The following is a 20,287-nucleotide window of genomic DNA, read 5'->3' as shown; positions in this document are numbered from 1 at the left end:
CTTTGTCACCTTTTTGGCAGATGAAATACAGCGTGGGGCAAGTGTGAGGGTATTCACTGTGGTCACAAGAATAGAAAAACAAAATATTTTTTAGAAGTCATGAAACTTGTAAATGTTGATGGTCAGGGAGATTTGGTGTACTTATACAAAGAACAGATAAAAGTTTAGGTACATGCAGGTACAGCAAGCAAATGGTTAGTTGGTCTTTATTGCAAGGGAATTAGAGAACAATAATAAAGTCTTTCTACAATTGTACAGGGCTTTGGTGAGACCATGCTTGGAATACTGTGTGAAATGTTGTTCCCCATATTTAAAGGATTTACTGGCATTAGATGCAGTACCATGAAGGTTCACTAACTGACTCCTCGGAAAAGAGGATCATTCTATGATGAGAGGCTGAGTAAATTGATTTTATATTCTCTGGAATTTAGAAGGATGAGAGGTGATCTCATTGCAACAGAGAAAATTCTGAATACGACTGACAGGGTAGATACTGAAACATTTATTCTGCTAGCTGGGCAACCTAAAACAAGGAGGCATGGTTTCAGAATAAGGGGCTCATTTAGGACTGAGAACAGGAGAAATTTCTTCATTCAAAGGATTGTGCATTTTTGGAATTCTGTATCCCAAGGGGATGTGTCATCATTTATTGTATTAAAGGCTGAAATGAACAGATTTTTCATCTCTTAGGATGTAGAAAATGGGTGGGAAAGTGGAGTTGAATACCAAGATCAGCCATGTTCTTATTGAATGATAAGCAGGCACAACAGGTCACTTCCTGTTCCTGCTTCTTAATGCTATTATGTTCATTTCAGCTCACTGCTCAGAGATCTGCCGGAAACTTGACCCGTGACAACTGGATTGGGCTTGAATCCAATATCTACAAGCAATGAAGTATTCCAATGGCCCTCACAGCCCAGGCACACACAGAATCCTGATGGTACCCATGGAATCACATGTTTATACAAATTATCATCATCTGAAAGTTTTTCAGGGGTGTGGAAGGGGGTGTAGGTAAGAATGTGATATAAAAACTGACATAAAAATTGTTGAATTGCAAAAATAACTTTGCACTAAGCGAAGGAAAACTTACAACTTGGATAAACCGCAAAGATTGAAGATGTTCATCATAGCCTCCCCACTCATACCATTCTTGGTACTCTCCTTCTTCTAGTACATATTGATGACCTTGAAACCCTGGCTTCTCATAACCGACCCAACTAGGAGAGAGTAAAAACAATTAATGGGCTGAATTGCTGTTAATTAACTGTGTTCAGCCAATGCAGACAACTAATTGGTCCAGAGCCTCAGCAAGGTCATAACCAGACATAACCAGAAGATGTGCTCCGAGATTCCAATGCAAGGACTCCATGGGAATTGCACAGGAAGTATGGTCATGGGACCTTTCTAAAAAAGTCTCCAACTCCGAACTAGAGTGAGAAACTTGGTTCTGGATGTTCTGACTTGCTTCGCTTGATAGCTACCCAGAAAAGGTTAGACAGGAAAAAGACCTAGTCTAACCCCTGGGTAACAATTACTCACATTGACCCCATCTCCCTGTTTTCCCCCCTTGACACTCTGGACTACACCCTCTGAAACACCGACTCCAATCCCAATCATCCTCAACTGGACCTGACCTGACTAGCCCCAACACTCAACTCAAATATTGCTAAGACGCCAGGAGTAACTTCTCTGTTCTTCTTGGAATTAGGAGCATGGAATTTTTTATGTCCACCTGAGAGGGCGGACAGGACTTCAGCTTGATTTATGATCCAAAAGATGGTGCGCTGGGTTCTCCTCCCATCCTGCTCACAGCAGGTTTCGTAAAGGGTTTGATGCAGGCAGGAGCAGAGAATCTAGTGGGAGCCAAAAAGTCAGAAACCCTCAGGCATAGCATCATGTTGCAATTCTCCTGATGGTGGGTTGGTCTTCCCGCTGGCTTAAGGAACAAACACCACTGGGGCGGACGGCAGTGGTCACGTTGGGTTGGGCATTGGGTTGGCCTGAAAAAGACAAGGGGGATAATGTGGAAGGAGGGCTTTGCCCTGAGAGGTGCACCAGGCCAGAAGCAAGTAATAGCGAGAATGGTTTTGCGGGTTGGAGTTGTTGGAAGGCTGTATAGGAAGTTTGCCAGCAAGAGCAGACACTGCTCCCAGACGGCCACCTGTTCCCTGGTGCATGGTCTTCAATCAGGCACTGCGTGAGTGTCTTTGTGTCCTCACTGGGATACCACAACCAACACCATTGTCATGCTCCCCATGTGACAACAGGCCTGCCTACAGCTGGCTTAACCGCCCATTTAAAGGTCTCAATTGATGGCAGGGTGAAGATGAGAAGGTGGCAAGGTCTCCACAAGTCACTTTCCCTCCTGCTTAAATACCCTCCCTGCTACCAAATATGTCACTGGGAGGGCATAAATATAGTATGGGAATGAAGAATGCCTACAGTGCATGAGGAGGCCATTCAGCCCAACATGTCCACACCGACAATATTTCCCATCCAACCCTATCCCCTTAACCTTACGTATTTATCCTGCTAGCACCCTGACACTGAGGGGTAATTTAGTATGGTCAATCCACCTAACCCACACATCTTTAGATTGTGGGAGGAAACCAGAGCATGTGGAGGAAACCCACACAGACATGGGGAGAATGTGTAAACTCCCCACAAACAGTGACCCAAGGCCCGAATTCAACCTAGGTCCCCTGCGCTGGGAGGCGACACTGCTAACCAGTGTGCCACCCTCGTCAATACATTGTCTCAACACGTTGATTTGCTCTTTAATTGCTACATAATTCCATTCAAACCTTGCGCTAGCATTACCAATCTCTGTTGTAAGGTCAACATCATTTTTAGGCATCACAGGAATTTTATTCAGCTTGTTATTTGTTTTAAGAAAGAAAAATATCATTTGATAATTAAATTAATCTAATGTCAACAGGTGATGATCATAAATCAATAAAACTTCATTTTCTCAACTCCATGATCTGACTACAATTTTGTACTGCTTCCTCACAGTGCCAGGGACCTGGGATCGATTTTCAGCTTGCATGACTGTCCATTTGGAGTTTTCACATTCTCCCTGTGTCAGTGTGGGTTTCCTCAGTGTGCTCCGGTTTCCTCCCATAGTCCGAAAGACGTGGTGGTTAGGTGCATTGGCCGTGCTAAATTCTCCCTCAGTCTGCCTGAACAGGTGCCGGAGTGTGGTGACTGGGGACTTTCACAATAACTTCATTGTAGTGTTAATGTAAACCTACTTGTGACACTAGTATATATAAATAAATAAACAAACAAACAACTCCAAACCATCTTGTAATTAGCAGATTCCAGTGCATGTTAAATCCTCTCCTAGTTGGCCAATAATTTGATGATGTTATGAGCAAGGCTAGTCATACAATGGTGGAGCTATTGGGCAATTTAGCAGCTTTACTTCTTTATTCATGAATGAATAATGCACCTGGTGCTAGTCCTCTACCGTACTGTGGATAAAGAACAGCTGCAACATTTCCATAATTACGATTTCCCAGCTCTGCTGGACCAAAAGTAAATACACTTGCTCCAAACAGCATTAATCAGCACACCACAACAAAAAGATTAAAATTAACATTTATCAGTGGGTAAACACAACTTACAATCCTCCTATAACTTTCAGCGAACCAATATTTGTGAATGGATAAATGTGGCACAACGTTGTTTTTTCATCTTGTCCAACAAAGCTGAATACATCCGTTTTAAGTTCCAGCTGTTTACCTTCAAAGAAAGGCTTTTCGTACACAATAACCTGCAATGCGAGTTAACAATAGTACATGGTTAAATGGGAGTTGAAGAGAAACATTCATCCTTACATGTCAATAAACATTTCCTGAGCACTGAAGTATAAAATCAGCAGATACCAATAATGTCACCATCACACCACACATCAATTCTCAGAACATTAGCAGCAGCCAAAGACTGAATGGAAGTCTTTGAACAGAGGGGAGTACGGTAGGATGAGAGAAGAATTGGCGAATGTTGACTGGGGGAGCGCGTTGGAAGGTAGGTCTGCTGAGGAGCAGTGGAGGATCTTTAAGGAGATCTTTCTTGGTGCTCAGTAGAAATTTATTCCGATGGTTAAAAAGGACCGTAGGGGGAGAGGTAATAAGCCGTGGATAACGAAGGAGGTGAAGGAAAGTGTTAAACTAAAAGCGGAGGTGTTTAGAGTAGCTAAGAGTAGTGGGCACGAAGAGGGTTGGGAGAGGTTTAAATGTCAACAAAGATTGACAAAGAAGTTGATAAAGAAGGGTAGGAGAAACTATGAAGCTGGGCTAGCGCTTAATATACAAAAGGATAGCAAGAGTTTTTATAAATATATAAAAAGGAAGAGGCTGGCTAGGGTGAACATTGGACCCTTAGAGGATGAGAGGGGGGACTTAGTGGTAGGGGATGGGGAAACGGCTGAGGTCTTGAATAACATTTTTGTTTCGGTCTTCACGGAGGAAGACATGAATAATTTGCCAGGTGTTAGCAATGGAAAGGTGGTAGGACTGGAGGGTCTTGATGACATTATTGTTACTAGAGAGGCGGTGCTCGACAGACTGGAGGGACTGATTGTGGATAAGTCACCAGGACCGGATGGAATGCATCCGAGGGTTCTGAAAGAAATGGCGGAGGTGATAGTGGATGCCTTGGTGGTTATTTTCCAGATGTCGCTGGATTCCGGGGAGTACCGGAAGATTGGAAAGCGGCTAATGTTACGCCGTTGTTTAAGAAGGGTGCCAGGCAAAAGGCAGGGAATTACAGGCCGGTTAGTTTAACGGTTGTTGCAGGTAAAATGTTAGAATCCGTCATCAAGGAGGAAATAGCGAGGCATCTTGAGGGGAATTGCTTGATAGAGCAGACGCAGCACAGTTTCGTTAAGGGGAAGTCGTTTCTGACAAATTTATTGGAGTTCTATGAGGATGTGTCTAGGGCGGTGGATAGAGGGGAGCCGGTGGATGTGGTCTTTCTTGATTTTCAGAAGGCGTTTGACAAGGTACCTCACAAGAGGTTATTGCAGAAGGTAAGGGGGCATGGAGTTGGGGGTAGGGTGTTCGCGTGGATAGAGGATTGGTTGTCAAATAGGAGGCAGAGAGTGGGGGTTAATGGGTGCTATTCGGATTGGCGGTTGGTGACTAGTGGAGTGCCCCAGGGGTCGGTGCTGGGGCCTCAGCTATTTACCATTTATATAGATGATCTGGAGGAGGGAACCGAGTGTATGATGTTGAAATTTGCTGATGACACCAAGATTGGTGGAACGGCAAATTGCACGGAGGGTGTGGAGAGTCTGCAGAAGGATCTAGATAGGCTGGGCGAATGGGCCAGGAAATGGCAAATGGAATTTAATGTTGGCAAGTGCGAGGTGGTCCACTTTGGTAGGAAGAATGGTAGGAAGGACTATTACTTACGTGGCGAAAAACTGCAGCAGGCGACGGTGCAGAGGGACCTCGGGGTCCTTGTGCATGAGTCGCAAAAACCCAGCCTGCAGGTGCAGCAGGTGGTCAGGAAGGCGAATGGGGTGCTGGCCTTCATAGCGAGGGGGATTGAATATAAAAGTAGGGAGGTCTTGCTGCAGCTGTATAGGGCATTGGTGAGGCCGCAGCTGGAGTACTGTGTGCAGTTTTGGGCACCGTACTTACGCAGGGATATTTTGGCATTGGAGGGAGTGCAGAGGAGGTTTACTAGGCTGATACCGGAGTTGAGGGGGTTGAGCTATGAGGAGAGGCTGAACAAACTAGGCTTGTACTCGTTAGAGTTGAGAAGAATGAGCGGAGATCTCATTGAGACGTATAAGATGATGAATGGGATGGATAGGATAGAGGTGGAGAAACTCTTCCCGCTCAGAAACGACAGTAGGACTAGGGGGCACAGCCTCAAGATAAAGGGGGGGTGGTTTAGAACGGAGTTGAGGAGAAACTTCTTCACTCAAAGGGTGGTGAATCTCTGGAATTCTCTGCCCGTTGAGGTGGTGGAGGCTGCCTCGCTAAATATTTTTAAGACGCAGGTTGATGGGTTTTTGATAAGCGAGGGGATTAAGGGTTATGGGGAGAGGGCGGGAATGTGGAACTGAGACACGACAGATCAGCCATGATCTTATTGAATGGCGGGGCAGGCTCGAAGGGCTGGATGGCCTACTCCTGCTCCTATTTCTTATGTTATGTTCTTATGCAAGTCACTCTGTCAAATTTACACTGGACGATTTCACTTCATGTAGCTTTGAGCTTCAAATCACAATGACCTCCATCTTCACTTACGTGGTTTATAACTTCATCAACCTCAATTATCATTTTACTGTCACTAAGATATCCATTACCTGCAACACAACAGTTTACTAACTTTTATGGCCTACTATACTGCTATAACATAGTTCTATAGTGGCTGGAATTTTCCAATGTCAGATGTCCCACCTGTGCTGCCAATGAGAATGGTGAATTTGGCATTCCAGTCAAATCTCCATTCACTGCAGCATGACTGGAAAATCCCAGCCACAGGTGAGGTTGAAAAATTCCGGCCAATATATCAGCAATCCCATGTTTGCATCTGTAGAGAGGTAAGGAGTCTTTTAATAATAGTATCTTTTTTAAAAAGTGCTTTTTAAAAGACAAAAACATTGAGGTAATAGATGCAGAGAAGACATTTATAGGTTTTCAACAATAGAACACACACAAAGAATGTGTCTGACAGCAGGACAGGGGGCAGCACCATTTTGAGGCAGTCTCTTTGCATATTTAAAAAAACTTAATTAAAAATGGCCTCACCATTTTGGAACTCTTCCATGGGACCGCACAAGACAGAATAATAGAGTGCGATAGCTAGATCTTGGGTTCGGACATAGCTCGGCACAACATCGAGGGCCGAAGGGCCTGTACTGTCCTATGTTCTAATTAGGCAGAGCCTCAAAACCTTGCTGGAATGCAGGCCCAGATCTAACATTTGGAGGCCTTCTCCAAGCAGCTGACCCAGTCCCCTGAGGCTGGGAGCCCAAAGGTCAACTCGAAAATTCCAGCCAGCCTCAGACAATAGGCCTTAATAGTCAATTAAGTATCCTCAGTTGGCCATGTATTACTTGCCAGTGGGTAGCTCTTTGGCCATCAATTTTGCCTTCAAGAAAATGGAACTGAGCCAGGACGGGACCAGCCAAGCAACCTTCATAATTAGCCCATATAAAATTCTGCCCTAAACTTACAAATCTATGAATCAGCACCCATCCTATCCAATTGTTTTGGGCCAGTATCATCATTTATAAAGATAGACGTATCTTCTCATCTCTAATGCTATAATACTGCATGAATCACAACTTCACAAAATGAAGAATTAGAAGAGAGAAAATAATCTCACCTGGTCTAAGTCATAAAGTACACACCTATTCCGTTGCACACATGTCCAAGCAGTGCACAAAAGTAGCATTATTACAGAAGAATTTTTATTTGATTAATTTTATTGACTGAAATGTAATGCCAAAACAACACTTACTTTGCTGTCATTAGGCTTTTCCACTTTCAATGTACCCTGAAAAAAAGGATCATTTTCTTCTTTAATAAAATAATATCAGAACAACTTACTGCACAAGGGCTTTTAAATTTCTTTTCTTAAATAATAGGCCTTAGTAACTGTAAATGGCCACCATTCAGATTAACTATCACAAATCAGTTTTTCAAAAGGAATTGTTACCATTTTCAATGATTAGTGTTACCCAAAGTACTATCACATCACAAATGTTCAGAAAGGGACATTGACCAGATAACTGCAACATTTTTGTTTTCAAGGGAAAAGTTGGGAGGAAGGAAAGGAAGTTACCGATACAACAGCTTCTCTCCGAATTGTTATGAATTTTTATATGACAGATGGGCTGAGAAAGTTTATAAGAAAAGACAAGGCAAAGACAGAATGAACTAGCAAACCCAGTCATGAGAGTTAGGAAGTATTTAAAAGAGGCATAGTGCAGCGAACTATGGGCCAGCAATCTCAACACTTGTTGTGGGTAAAGTGCACAAAAAGACAACAAGGGACAGACCAATGAGTCACCAATGGGGTGAGGCATGATAAGCTTGGAATTTTCTGGGGAAGCGCTTCCCCCAGAAAACTGAAATTATGTGAGGATTCAACAGACCTTCTTTATGACAGAAATGGTGTGGATGTAATTGAAACCTATAAAGTTCTGAAAGGGGCTTGACAGGGTTGACGCTGCGACATAGGCCAGAATTTTCCAGCCCTTCTGCCAGTAGGATCTTCCAGTTCTACCAAAGTCAATAGATTTGTGAATGGCTCACTACTTTTTCTGACCCTGACCCCTGCCTCAACGGGGGTGTAAAATTCTGCCCATGGGCAGGATTTTCCAGTCACGCTCACCCCAATACCTGAAAATCCCACCCAACTCAACATTTCCATGGTCCGCCCCTTGCCCGTTCCCAATTCCCGTGGGCGAAACGAGAAAATTCACCGTTGGTCGGGGAGTCTAAAACATGGGGGCAATGTCTCAGTATAAGTGGACAATCACTTAGAACTGAGGCGAGGGGAAATTACTTCACTTAAAAGGTGTGAATCTTTGGAATTCTCCACCCCGGTGGGATGTGGATGCTCCATCATTGAATAAGGCTGGGATAAACAGGTTTTTGTTCTCTTACGGAATGAAGAGTTATGGGGATGGTTAAGTGGAGTTGTTGCTCTACACCAGCCATGATCATACTGATTGGTGGATCAGGCTCAACAGGCCATAAAGTCTATAGTTGCTCCATTTCTTGTGTTCTTCTTTATGTGTTTAGATTGGAAGCAGACTTCTAATGACTTGTCACACAACTCATTGATTCACAAGATGGGAAAACATGGAATTGGAAGAATATATTTGAGGTGAACTGAAAATTGGACAAAAAAACGTAGAGCGACAGTTAATGGAACCGCACCATTTTAGCAGGCAATCACAAACTGCTTGTCACTGTTTACAAGATATATTGTTGGTCTGGGGTTTGGATGAGGAACACAACTACCTACATTTACAGATAACTCCAAATTGACATGGGGAAGTTTAAACATAGAAGCAGAATTCTTCAGCTCTTCCTGCCAGCAGAGTCATCCAATTAAGTTGATCCCCAATGTGTGTTTCCTGACAGCAGCATACGTGCAGAATGCCATGGACTTCAACTGGACCAGAAGATCCCGCAGGCAACCGATGGCTGGCAACCGATGGCTAGCCACCTCCAACATGGGCAAACCCACCGTGGGGTGAGCACTGGTAAATTCCACCCCAGGGGAACAGGCAAAGGTGGGCTGATGAAAGGCAAGTGGCATTTCATATGAATAAGACAGGGGAACTAACTTGTTCTAGTCCACAGGACAGAATGTGGGAGAGGGATTCCAGATCACTGTTAGTGGATGGCTCACTGAAACCAATGGTATGGTACGTGGCAGCAGTATCCCTAGGAAAAATAGAGCACATTTTTGTCAGAGTTTAGAGCATAAAATTCAGGAGGTCAGGTTGGAACTGCAGCAGGGCTGGAACACCCAAACATGGAATATTGAGTAGAATTATGGCCACCATACTGGCAGCAAAGTAAATCCAGGGACAAGTGAATGTGAAGTAAAAGGACCAGCAAACTGGCTTCTGACCATTTGCATTAGTTAACAAGCATGGGATTGTTTACTCTCGGATAAAAGAAAGTTCAGGGAAGATATGATCCAACTAATCAGGTTCCTGAAAAGGATAATGTAAATTGAAACCCGATTATTCTGAGTTCCTACACACTCTAAATCCTGGCATAAAGGGAATGCACAGTTTAGATTTAAGTACTTTACACAGAGAATAGTGAATCTGTGGAAAACTGTATGGAAGAATGGAGTCAATATTAGACAGAGCAGACAGTTGAGAGATATTGTGGGGTTGGTTGACCTGCCATTGACACTGCAGAGTTCTATCTTGCTCTGCACATTCCTTTATGCCTTTAACATTGAACTGATTTGATCAAACATCTTCAATGTTATATGATGGAAAATCTACTGTTTTCTAAAGATGTGCAAGAGGAATTGCATTAATATTTCACACCTCAGAATACACAAGAACACTCTGGTACAGAGTAAATGTTAAAATGGCAAGGCAAGACCAACATTCCCTTGACAAACTTAATTTGCGTGAAATCAAAGAGCATCAAAATATTAACTTGTTCATTATTACATAAGGCTCAATCCGTCAAACCCTTTACATTATTTAATTTAAATATGTAAGAAACAAAGTCACCACAAGTACAGATCAAATATGCATCTAGATAGATTACAGAAGTCCATCACTGTGCTACACTTAAATGTCTAAAGTGAAACAGTTTTCATATACTAGTCAAAAAGAATTTTCTTTTACCATTTTCAATGGTTTGAGTGAGCCTATGAATGGATCCATTGCACCCCAATATTCTGGACAAGGATAATGACCAGCTTCCACAAAGTATGAATTTCCTTGATAGAAAGGCTCTTCAAACAGAAGCCAACTAGGAAAGAAATGTCAACAAGTAAGAGTTATGTTGCAGTTTACATAGTACGTAGAGCATCCAGTACAGAAACAAACCATTCCACCAAATTAGTCCATGCCAGTGTTTATGTTCAATTCAAGATCTTCTCCCACCTTTCCTCATCTAAATCTAGCAGCATAGCCTCTATTTCTTCCTCTGTCATTTAGTTATCTTGTCCCCCCTCAATACATCTAATTGCTTCAACCACTCAATGTGGTGGAGTTCCATATTCTATTTTCTGAGTAAAATGATTCTTCTGAATACCCTATTGGATTTCTTGGTGATCATCTTCTGTATTGCTAAAAAAAAACCTTTTTGGCAAAGCTTTTCACTTTGCACTCATCAGACAAGGGAACAACAATTTATACTACATGAGAAGATAGTGTTGATTAATTTGCAAGTAGACTCTGATTGGCAGAGGCAGTGCCATGGCGATTACACCAGTTGATGGTGGCTGACAGTTAGCTGTCAAGTATTGTTTGAAATTTAAACCAGACAACTTAATGCTGATTGGCCAGGGCATTGCTCAGAGAAATGAACCCGTGAATGGCTGTCACTTATTTTAAGCCGAAATAGGCGCAATGTGTGTACCTGTTCCTTCAGTGTGCAAAAGACAGGGGCCTGTATATTAATATGTAGCTTCCAGTCACACATCACACTGACACTGAAACTTGTATACCACTTTATACAATTGGCGGAACATTTTTTTGACTTGACAGCAGCATCCTGTTAGTGGTGAAATTTCCTCATGTTATTACTACACATAAGCAACATTGAACATATGCTCACATTTTTGAGATATCTTTTTCCAGGGTAATCCAAGATATATTGGGCACTTTCATGAGTTTTTGTGATACACATCGCAAAATGATCTGATCAATATATCCATTATCCAATAAAATGTGCCCTATTTCAGCATTGAGTTTGCACAGCGAGCAAACACCAGGAGCCCTATTTATGAGGTTGCCGATTAGGCCAATCTTTTAGAGTCTATCGAACAGTAAAAATCCCAATGCATACATTTACCATGAAAGTAGGTTTATGGTATACAGCGGTAGAGAACCACCTGGCAGATTTCTCAACTAGTACATCAAGGAAAAGGAGTTCATTTGACTGCTCCATTTCAAAGGTGAAGTTGAGCACACGTGGGAGCTCATTAAGGTTGCATAAGGAAATTATTACATGCGGTTGTGAATTTAAATATGTAAAACACATCATCCAGATATCGGAAATATGAAAGGGGTAGGAGGTTGGAGTATCATTCCATTGAAGACATTTTTCTCATGCAACCTAACAAGGATATTTTCAAGAGCTGTGCCTCAAGAGTATCCCATGGCAACACCATCTATTTGGGCATGTAGGGTTTCATTAAAATTGAACTCAACTGCACGAGTTACTGAGTTCATAACTTGATGAATACTGATTTACCTGATGGTGGTGGGTCCAAATCACTGTGGTAAATCGCTGCAGCGCAAATATCTATGGCCTGCTTCAGAGGAACACTGACGAATAGGCTAGCAATGTCAAATGAGCACATGGACACAGCAAGAATTCTTACAATTCCACATGCTATCAATTTGGCCTTATGCGCTAGATAGTTACTATGCAGTACCAACAAGAGTGGTATTTGCCCCTAACAGAATTCTGCTGCCCAGCCAAAAAGACATTCTGCCGATTACACAAGATGAATAATGTGGTATATGAATTCCAGTGCCAGACTGATGCTCCGTATGCAGACAATATGACCATATTGGTGGATCATATCTAACAGCATGTCCCTTTGGATGTTTGCAAAGGACGAGGTACAGACCATACCCCACCAGCCCACGCTTGAAAAATTCAAAACACAATGTCCAACATTAGGGGACGATAATTCTCCCTAAAAAAATTCTAAATGCTGAATTCACACAAAAACTGGAGTAACTCCCATGATTTTTTTAGTGTGACTTTCAGAACGAATCTCAGACACTCTCTGCATCACAGAGAGCCCCATCAGGGGTGTGGCCTATTCCCATTGCAGAGGCTGGCAGCACAACACTGAGCGAGGTACTGCACGTGCACCGATCTATCACAGCAGAGATCAGCACAAGCACAGTGGTCCTGCACTGCCGGCCTCCCGATCACTGACCAGCTCCGCAACCGCCCCCATAGCTGGTCTTCCAACACCACCACCAGATTTCCCACCTCCCCGTAGCAGTCCCAACTGGTGCAAATCACCCCTTAAATGTGATTCCGTGATTGGGCAACATTTACTAAACTATCTTTGGTGGGCTAAGAATTACGCTGACAACCACATTTAAGACTGTCCACCAGACTTGCACTGTGCTGTATTTGCATTGACTGAAGGCTGCGTATATTAATAGGCAGAGCCCCGTTCTTTGCAGGCAAAAGTAATATGTATTCACATGTTTCAACTTAATAAAATAAATGACAGCCATTTGCTGGTTCATTCCTCAGGGCAATGCCTTGACTGAATCAGAGTCAAGTTGCCTGGTTTAAATTTCAAACAATGCTTGGCAGTTAATCATCTTAAGACCATAAGACATAGGAACAGAATTAGGCCATTTAGCCCACTGAGTATGCTGTACCATTCACTAAGATCATTGAACATGCCTAATGACCCAACTTCTACAGCTCTCAGTAGTTAATTCCACAGATTCGCTACCTTCTGAGAGAAGTAATTCCTCCTCATCTTGTCTTAAATGGGCAACCCTTTATTCTTATGTCCTCTGGTCCCAAACTCTCCCACAACAAGAAACAACCTCTCAGCATCTAAAACATCAAACCTGCTGAGATTCCTATATATCTCAATGAAATTGAATCTCATTCTTCTGAACTCCAATAAGTGCAGGCCCAACCTACTCAATCTCTCTTTATAAGAAAATTACTCCATTCCTGGGATCAATCTAGTGAACCTTCTCTGAACTGCCTCCAATGCCATATCTTTCCTTAGATATAGTGACCAAAACTGTTTGCAGTATTCCAGATGTAGTCTAACTAGTGCCTTGAACAGTTTGAGCAAGACTTCCCTATTTTCATAACTCATTTTCTTTGAAATGAAGGCCATGAGTCCATTTGCCTTCCCTATTATCTGCAGAACCTGCATGCTAACTTTTCATGATTTATGTATCGAATGACCAGAATTGTATGATGTATCTCAACTATGTTCTAACCAAGGTTCAGAACAACTTTAGCATAAAGTCACCTTTCAATTCTACACCTCAAGATATAGTTCAATACAAAATTCTAATGCATTCAGCAAAGCAAACCAAATATCATTGCTGTAATAAAGCAGTAGGAAAAGTGAAAAAAAGAAGCAAGCTATCAACTTCTGAATGGATTAACGCACATCAAATTAGGGGAGAATAAAATCCATTTAGTCAGTCAATAGGGATTTTCTGGTCTCGCTGTTGCCAATGAGGATTCCTGTTGAATGCACCCCTCATTGCAGGGAAACCCATGAGGATGGTGGGTTGGGGTGGTTTGGAGGGGTGGGGGGGGGGGGGAATGAGCGCCATCAGCAGGGCTGGTAGATCCCTCTGGCGTGAGCAGCTGGAAAATTTCAGTCAATGTTTCAAGTCCGTCAGCAGAAATTAAAGAGCTTGAGAATTAAACATGCAAGTAAGGCTCAATTTGCTATCAATGAAAAAAACATAGTGCAAATTTTATTTAAGAATTTTATTTGAGAACTGTTTTTTGGGTGCAAAATGGTCTCATAAATTCCAATCTGGCAAGCAGGGAAGTACACTCACAAGGCAAGCTGCAAGTACATGGGCTGCCATATTGGTAGTGACAAAAAAAATGAGCCTGTAGTGCCCCAGCCTGAAATAGACTTCAGGAACCTTATTTTCTCATGTAAAGGAACTGATGCTTGTTTGATATCCCTCTGGGAGTTTGGTATCTCTGTGCGAACCATCACTGGGACAGTAAAGAAGATAAAACAAATAAATATTTGATCAACCACAAACACTGGAAATACACACCCACGTTACATTAACAACATCTCGTATAGTGCACACATAAGTTATACATTAATATGTAAAAAAAAACAAGGTATATCATTGGCACAGGATCACACAAGTAATGGGTTACCAATAGAAAATTCCCAATCTAGTTACCGTGTTCCAAACAAGCCGAATATCTCTAAGTTGTTTGTTTTGACTAGAACAAGATCAAAGTCCTAGGTTGTTTCACCTATCAGTTGAAGAGCAAAAACTGTACTCAGTGCAGCAGTTTGCAAGACTCCAACTTTCCTTATAAATTCAGAGGACAAAGATCATACCATCATTCATTCCATAATTACAATGTTATCCTTTTGCTAACTTATTTGATTTATTGAGCATTTCAGACTTTTCCACAAAGTTACAGCCAGCAAAATTACTGTGGGGGCAATTTCAACAGAATAATATTCTTAGTCAAAAGAAGATTGGAAGTAGGGTGTTATGTAAACTAATTCTTGCAAAGCGGGCACAGGCATTCAGTTGAAATTCACTTTCTGTCAGTACAACAATAGAGCTTTTGTAGGATTGACACATTCTACTTACGCTCCTGCATACACTTCAAGGGATAATGTTGGCTCCAGAATCCCATATGAATGTATTTCTTCCATATCATCAACATATGTTGTTTTGCTTTGCAAACCATGCAGTTCTGTACATAGTTCTATTTCAGGTAAACCCCATGTCTGAAAAAGTAACAAATGAGTTCTTCAGGCCATCATACTCCTTGTAATTATTTGACACCCAACAAAAAAGTTTTAAAATGTGATGATCTCAAAACATGCTGACATGAATCAAGGCATCATTATAATCTCCTTCTACAGGATGTCATGTCTACTGTCATCATGGTACTTATATTTTTAGACCACCTTTATTTCGAGATGATCCTTTAGACCTCATGCAAATTTGTGACTATTTTCTCCAACACTAAATTCTGGAAAACATGGTGATTAGCAGCGTGCAGTACAACAGAACAGTGTATTCAGTTGTTTCTGGGTTTATACTTTTTCCATTCATTTGGATTTGAGACATTCTATTTTTGTTATCTCTTCACTTCCCCCTTCGTCTTTCACCCTCCCCCAAATGATGCTAACCAACAAATTTAGGTTCATTTATGCCAACCAGATTCGTCAACTATAAACATCAAGAATGGTGTAGCCATTCATTCTCTTTCTTCCCCTCCAATCTACGTAACATTTCTTGTTTACTTTGTATTGAAAACCCTAAAATGTTAAGACCAAAAGATCCTGTAAGCTTTACATCCCACCCAAGGATAGCAATCAACAAATGTTCCAAAATTTCACAAACTTCGTATAGGAAGAAATTCTGTTTGCTACTCATAGCTACTTTTCACATTGAAGACATGACTGACTTGCTGTCTTGCCACAAGCACAGGTTTGCTCAGCAGCAACAAATTGTCAGCACCCATAGAACCATAGAGTCCCTACAGAGCATTTGGTCCATCAGGTCTCCACCGACTCTCCAAAAGAGCATTTTACCCAGGCCCATCTCTTCCTTCCCCCTGCCCTATCTCTGTAACCTCATGTGAGAGGGCATGGGATCCAAGGGCCTTTGGCCTTGTGGATCCAAAATTGGCTTGCCTGCAGAAGGCAGAGAGTGGTTGTGGATGGGGCTTTTTCTGAATGGAGGTCAGTCACCAGCGGTGTGCCTCAAGGATCTGTTCTGGGACCCTTGTTTGTCATTTTCATAAATGACCTGGATGAGGAAGTGGAGGGATGGGTAAGTAAGTTCGCTGATGACACTAAGGTCGGTGGTGTTGTGGATGGTCTGGAAGGATGGCAAAAGTTGCAGCAGGACATAGATAGGATGCAGGACTGGGCGGAGAAGTGGCAGATGGACTTCAACGCGGATAAATGTGTAGTCGTCCATTTTGGCAGAACCAACAGGATGAACGAGTACACTATCAAGGGCAGAAGTCTGAGTAGTGTTGAAGAGCAGAAGGATCTAGGGGTCCGGGTCCACAGGACTCTTAAATCGGCCTCGCAGGTGGAGGAGGTGGTCAAGAAGGCGTATGGTGTACTGGCCTTCATTAATCGAGGGATTGAGTTTAGGAGTCGGGAGGTAATGCTGCAACTTTATAAGACCCTTGTCAGGCCTCATTTAGAGTATTGTGCGCAGTTCTGGTCGCCTCACTATAGGAAAGATGTAGAAGCTATTGTGAGGGTACAGAGGAGATTTACAAGGATGTTGCCTGGACTGGGAGGCATGCCTTATGAAGTTAGGTTGAGGGAGCTGGGACTCTTTTCCCTGGAGAGACGAAGGTTGAGAGGCGACCTGATAGAGGTTTACAAAATGTTGAGAGGAATAGATAGGGTGGACTCTCAGAGGCTATTTCCCCGGGTTGAAATGGTTGCTACGAGAGGACACAGATTTAAGGTGCAAGGAGGGAAGCTCAGAAGTGATGTTAGGGGTAAGTTTTTCACTCAGAGGGTGGTGAGTGAATGGAATCGGCTGCCGTCAGTGGTGGTGGAGGCGAACTCGCTGGGGTCTTTTAAAAGACTTCTGGATGAGTATATGGGGTTTAATGAGATTGAGGGTTATAGATAGGTCTGTAGGTTGGTAGGTGTTGATGTGATCGGCGCAACTCGTGGGCCGAAGGGCCTGTTTGTGCTGTAGTGTTCTATGTTCTACTTACCATGGCCAATCCACCTAACCTACACAACTCTGGACTGGATTCAGTGGACCAGGTCTTCTGATCTCCAGATAGTTAGAAACCAGATGTAGTCTGGAAGATGTGCTATGGGGTCCCTTGGACATCCAATGCACTGACTCCGTGGGAATTGCCACTGAATTGCCACTTCTTCTGGGCAATCTCCCTGGGACCTTCCAAAAAGATTTCTGACTCAGAGTTAGAGTCAGGGACTTTGAACAGTTCTGATTTGCATACCTGGATAGTTACTGTAATAAGTCTTAGGAGGCAGAAGTCCATTCACCAGAATCCTTTTATTTACAATTCCAACAGCAGTACACAGAGTACTATCAGTAGGCAGTCTACCTTTAGGAGTGCCAGAGGAATTGACACTCCCAGTTAAACAGTCCCTAATTGGCCCATCAATTGACTCCTTAATCTGGAAGTTCATATTCCAATAGGCCAACCTCAGTGGCCTGATTGAAGTTATTACAATTTCCCAGCAAAATGTTAAGGCAGAAAAATCTGCGTATAATTCTTGACTCCAATCTTTCACACTGACAATAAACGAGATCCAATATATGCATCAATAACTGGTTTAATTTTGACTGAAATACTTATAAAGCATACTTACCTTGACTATCCTTCTTAAAGAGCCAATAAGAATTTCTTTTGGGGTAAATATGTTTGTATCATCACAATTGTCTTCAGCTACACCATTTCCCCAAACATCTGAAAGCTGCAAGGTATCTTCCTCCAATGCAATCTTATCGCCTTCAAAGTTAGGCTTCTGATAAATAAGCCAACTGTTGGGAAAAGTTTAGAATATTACTATCAATATTATGAAAGTCAGTCACTTGGTATTTTGTCTCACACTAACAATTCTACTTAAATTTTAATGTCTAGTTACCATTTTTAATCTATTCATAATAAACATTCCAAAGTAAAGAGGGATATGGGCCATGTTAAGAATTCAAGGTTCTATAAGACGCTTATGTTTTCGATGATCTCTTTAAACACAGGGTAAAATGATGCAATGAAAAGGAACATGTGACCTCTTGCTGGTTCTGCTCAGCAATAAGCTGCTGTGAACTGGTTGCCATGGAGACAAGGATCTCAGTTTTGTTCTATTGAACTGCATGCACCAGGTTTAACAACTTACCACAAAGGGAGAGGCAGATGATTTTGCACTCGCAGGCTTACTGTCGCAAAGACTTTGAGCACGTGGCGGGAGAAGGGTGAGGGACCAGTTGCTGTGGTCAGTTCACTGTTAGCTATTAGACAGAAAGTGGATACAAAGGTGTACCCCAGTCAAAATGATGGAACCCGTGAACTTCTAAGCGTCCTAAAGATTTGCCCTGGCAGCCAACCTTCGAGAGGTCGGTTGAGGAATTCTCAAAGGACGATGAGAAAGGACCTTCAGTGGTTAGAGGACTTAGAACTCAGTGAACCCATTGGTAGCTGAGAATGACTCTGGAATATTTCCTATAAAGACTGCAATTTTGCAAAGTTATGTGTTGTGTTACGACACTAATCAGAATAATCTGTTCTGTAGTTCAGAATATTAGTTACCTATTAAGTAATTGATTGTGTTGATTTTGGTTTGACTGTTACAGCAAAAATCTTAAGCTTGAAACATGTCACACAATTTCCTTAAGTTGCTTACTGATAATTCATGTCTGATTTTTAAGTTATCAGTTTGCACAAGATCACAACGAATTGGGGGAATTGTCTCGGATACAAACCCAGAAGCTGGGAATGAGTAAGTACACTGGATTGGCAGATGTTAAGTGAACTAGGTTTTTACTTTTGCTAAATTCATTGAACAAACGGCATGACTTCGTCCCATTGCTCAGTCTCTTATAGAAAGAGTGGACTAAGAGTGAACATCTTGCAACAGTTAACAAAAGTTAATCTGAAGATGGTGGCTGAGAAACCGGAAATAGATTTACAAGCCAGGGCTAAGGAAGGCAGTGATTGCTGAAAATTGATTCAACATCTGAATCTTGAGGGGGAGAAAATAATCCCAGCAGCGAATAGGTTGAATTGTTTGGAATTCAATTGCAAATAAAACAACTGGAATTAGAAAAAGAAATTTAAAAATATAAGCTTGGGAAGGTGCTGGGGAGCGAGAAAAATTGACAGCAGCTGGAATTTTACTGTCCCGCCATCATGGGAATCGTTCGGGGTGTGGGGGGAACGGGGAGGGGGGGATAGACAGGCAGGATTCTATGATTTTGGAATGAGTGAGGCCGCAAAATCCCACCCAACGACTCTGATTTCGTTCATGGGGCTGAATAATACAGGGCATTTTGGTGGGTGAGAATCACAGCTGGAAGTGTGTGGATTGCCAACTCCCACTCCTGAGCCCCTGTCATCACGTCACATCATATAAAACAACAATAATTCAATGGCTGCAGGCTGGGTTTCAAGACCACAAGTTTCCTGAATTGGTCTTCTACTGACCGGTCTAAACTGAACAGCTGGCGGGATGTCTGGCGGCCAGAGTTGTAGACCATGACCTCCCTCTAGTTCACTTAAACGAGCATCTGTCTTGGGGCTGTGTCAGGTGACCCAATGATTTTTCTGAAGGTTGATTTCCTGAAATGGGGAGGGGGCTTAGACATGAGAAAGGAACACAGTGTATTGGCTGTCAACCGTTGTGCACAGAATATTTCTCTTTGAGCTTGGTCGCCTGCCGAAATTAAGTTCACTGAGAATAACCATCATTTTAATGTGACAACTCATTTCAGGGAAAGGGGCAACATTCAGTGAAGAATGGGTTGAAACATATTTCGTGTCATTTGAGAAAATTGCTACAGAATGGCAGTGACTACAGGAAAAGTGGACAAAATTATTGAAAAGCTTGTTCATAGCGAAAGCACTAAATTCCACAATAGAGGCGTATTGATCTCTTTCAGATCTACAATCTCATTATTACGAAACAGTGAAGAATGCTGTTCTTAATGCCCATGAGCTAATGCTAGAAATATCAGACTTCTATAAAGTTTGCCAGAGAAAGTGAGGTTTTATTGGAGTAGGTGGTATAAGGCTATGAAGATTGATTAAGATTTTGAAAACTACTTAGAGAGTAATGCTGATGGAAGAATTGAAAAACAGTGTTCCTTTAG

At 42.2% G+C, this 20,287-nt stretch overlaps 1 protein-coding gene across 3 annotated transcripts in view; it reads right to left on the bottom strand.

Moving 5' to 3' along the window:
- LOC145345157 (uncharacterized) overlaps positions 1-20,287 on the bottom strand; it is a 214,415-nt gene that overhangs the window by 50,706 nt on the left and 143,422 nt on the right. For all 3 annotated transcript variants that reach the window (XM_080192832.1, XM_080192833.1, XM_080192834.1), the window contains 6 exons: positions 17,791-17,962; positions 15,053-15,192; positions 10,361-10,487; positions 7,489-7,524; positions 3,633-3,781; positions 1,094-1,220 (listed from right to left, as the gene is read on the bottom strand). In XM_080192832.1, the coding sequence (XP_080048958.1) occupies positions 1,094-1,220; positions 3,633-3,781; positions 7,489-7,524; positions 10,361-10,487; positions 15,053-15,192; positions 17,791-17,962 (751 nt within the window). The remainder of the gene's footprint in view (positions 1-1,093; positions 1,221-3,632; positions 3,782-7,488; positions 7,525-10,360; positions 10,488-15,052; positions 15,193-17,790; positions 17,963-20,287) is intronic.

The sequence above is a fragment of the Carcharhinus amblyrhynchos genome, chromosome 7 (genome assembly GCF_965287045.1).
Source record: "Carcharhinus amblyrhynchos chromosome 7, sCarAmb.v2.hapA, whole genome shotgun sequence".
NCBI classification, from domain to species: Eukaryota; Metazoa; Chordata; class Chondrichthyes; order Carcharhiniformes; family Carcharhinidae; genus Carcharhinus; species Carcharhinus amblyrhynchos.
Note: the sequence above shows the minus strand (reverse complement) of the source record. Positions and strands in the feature narration are given on the sequence as shown.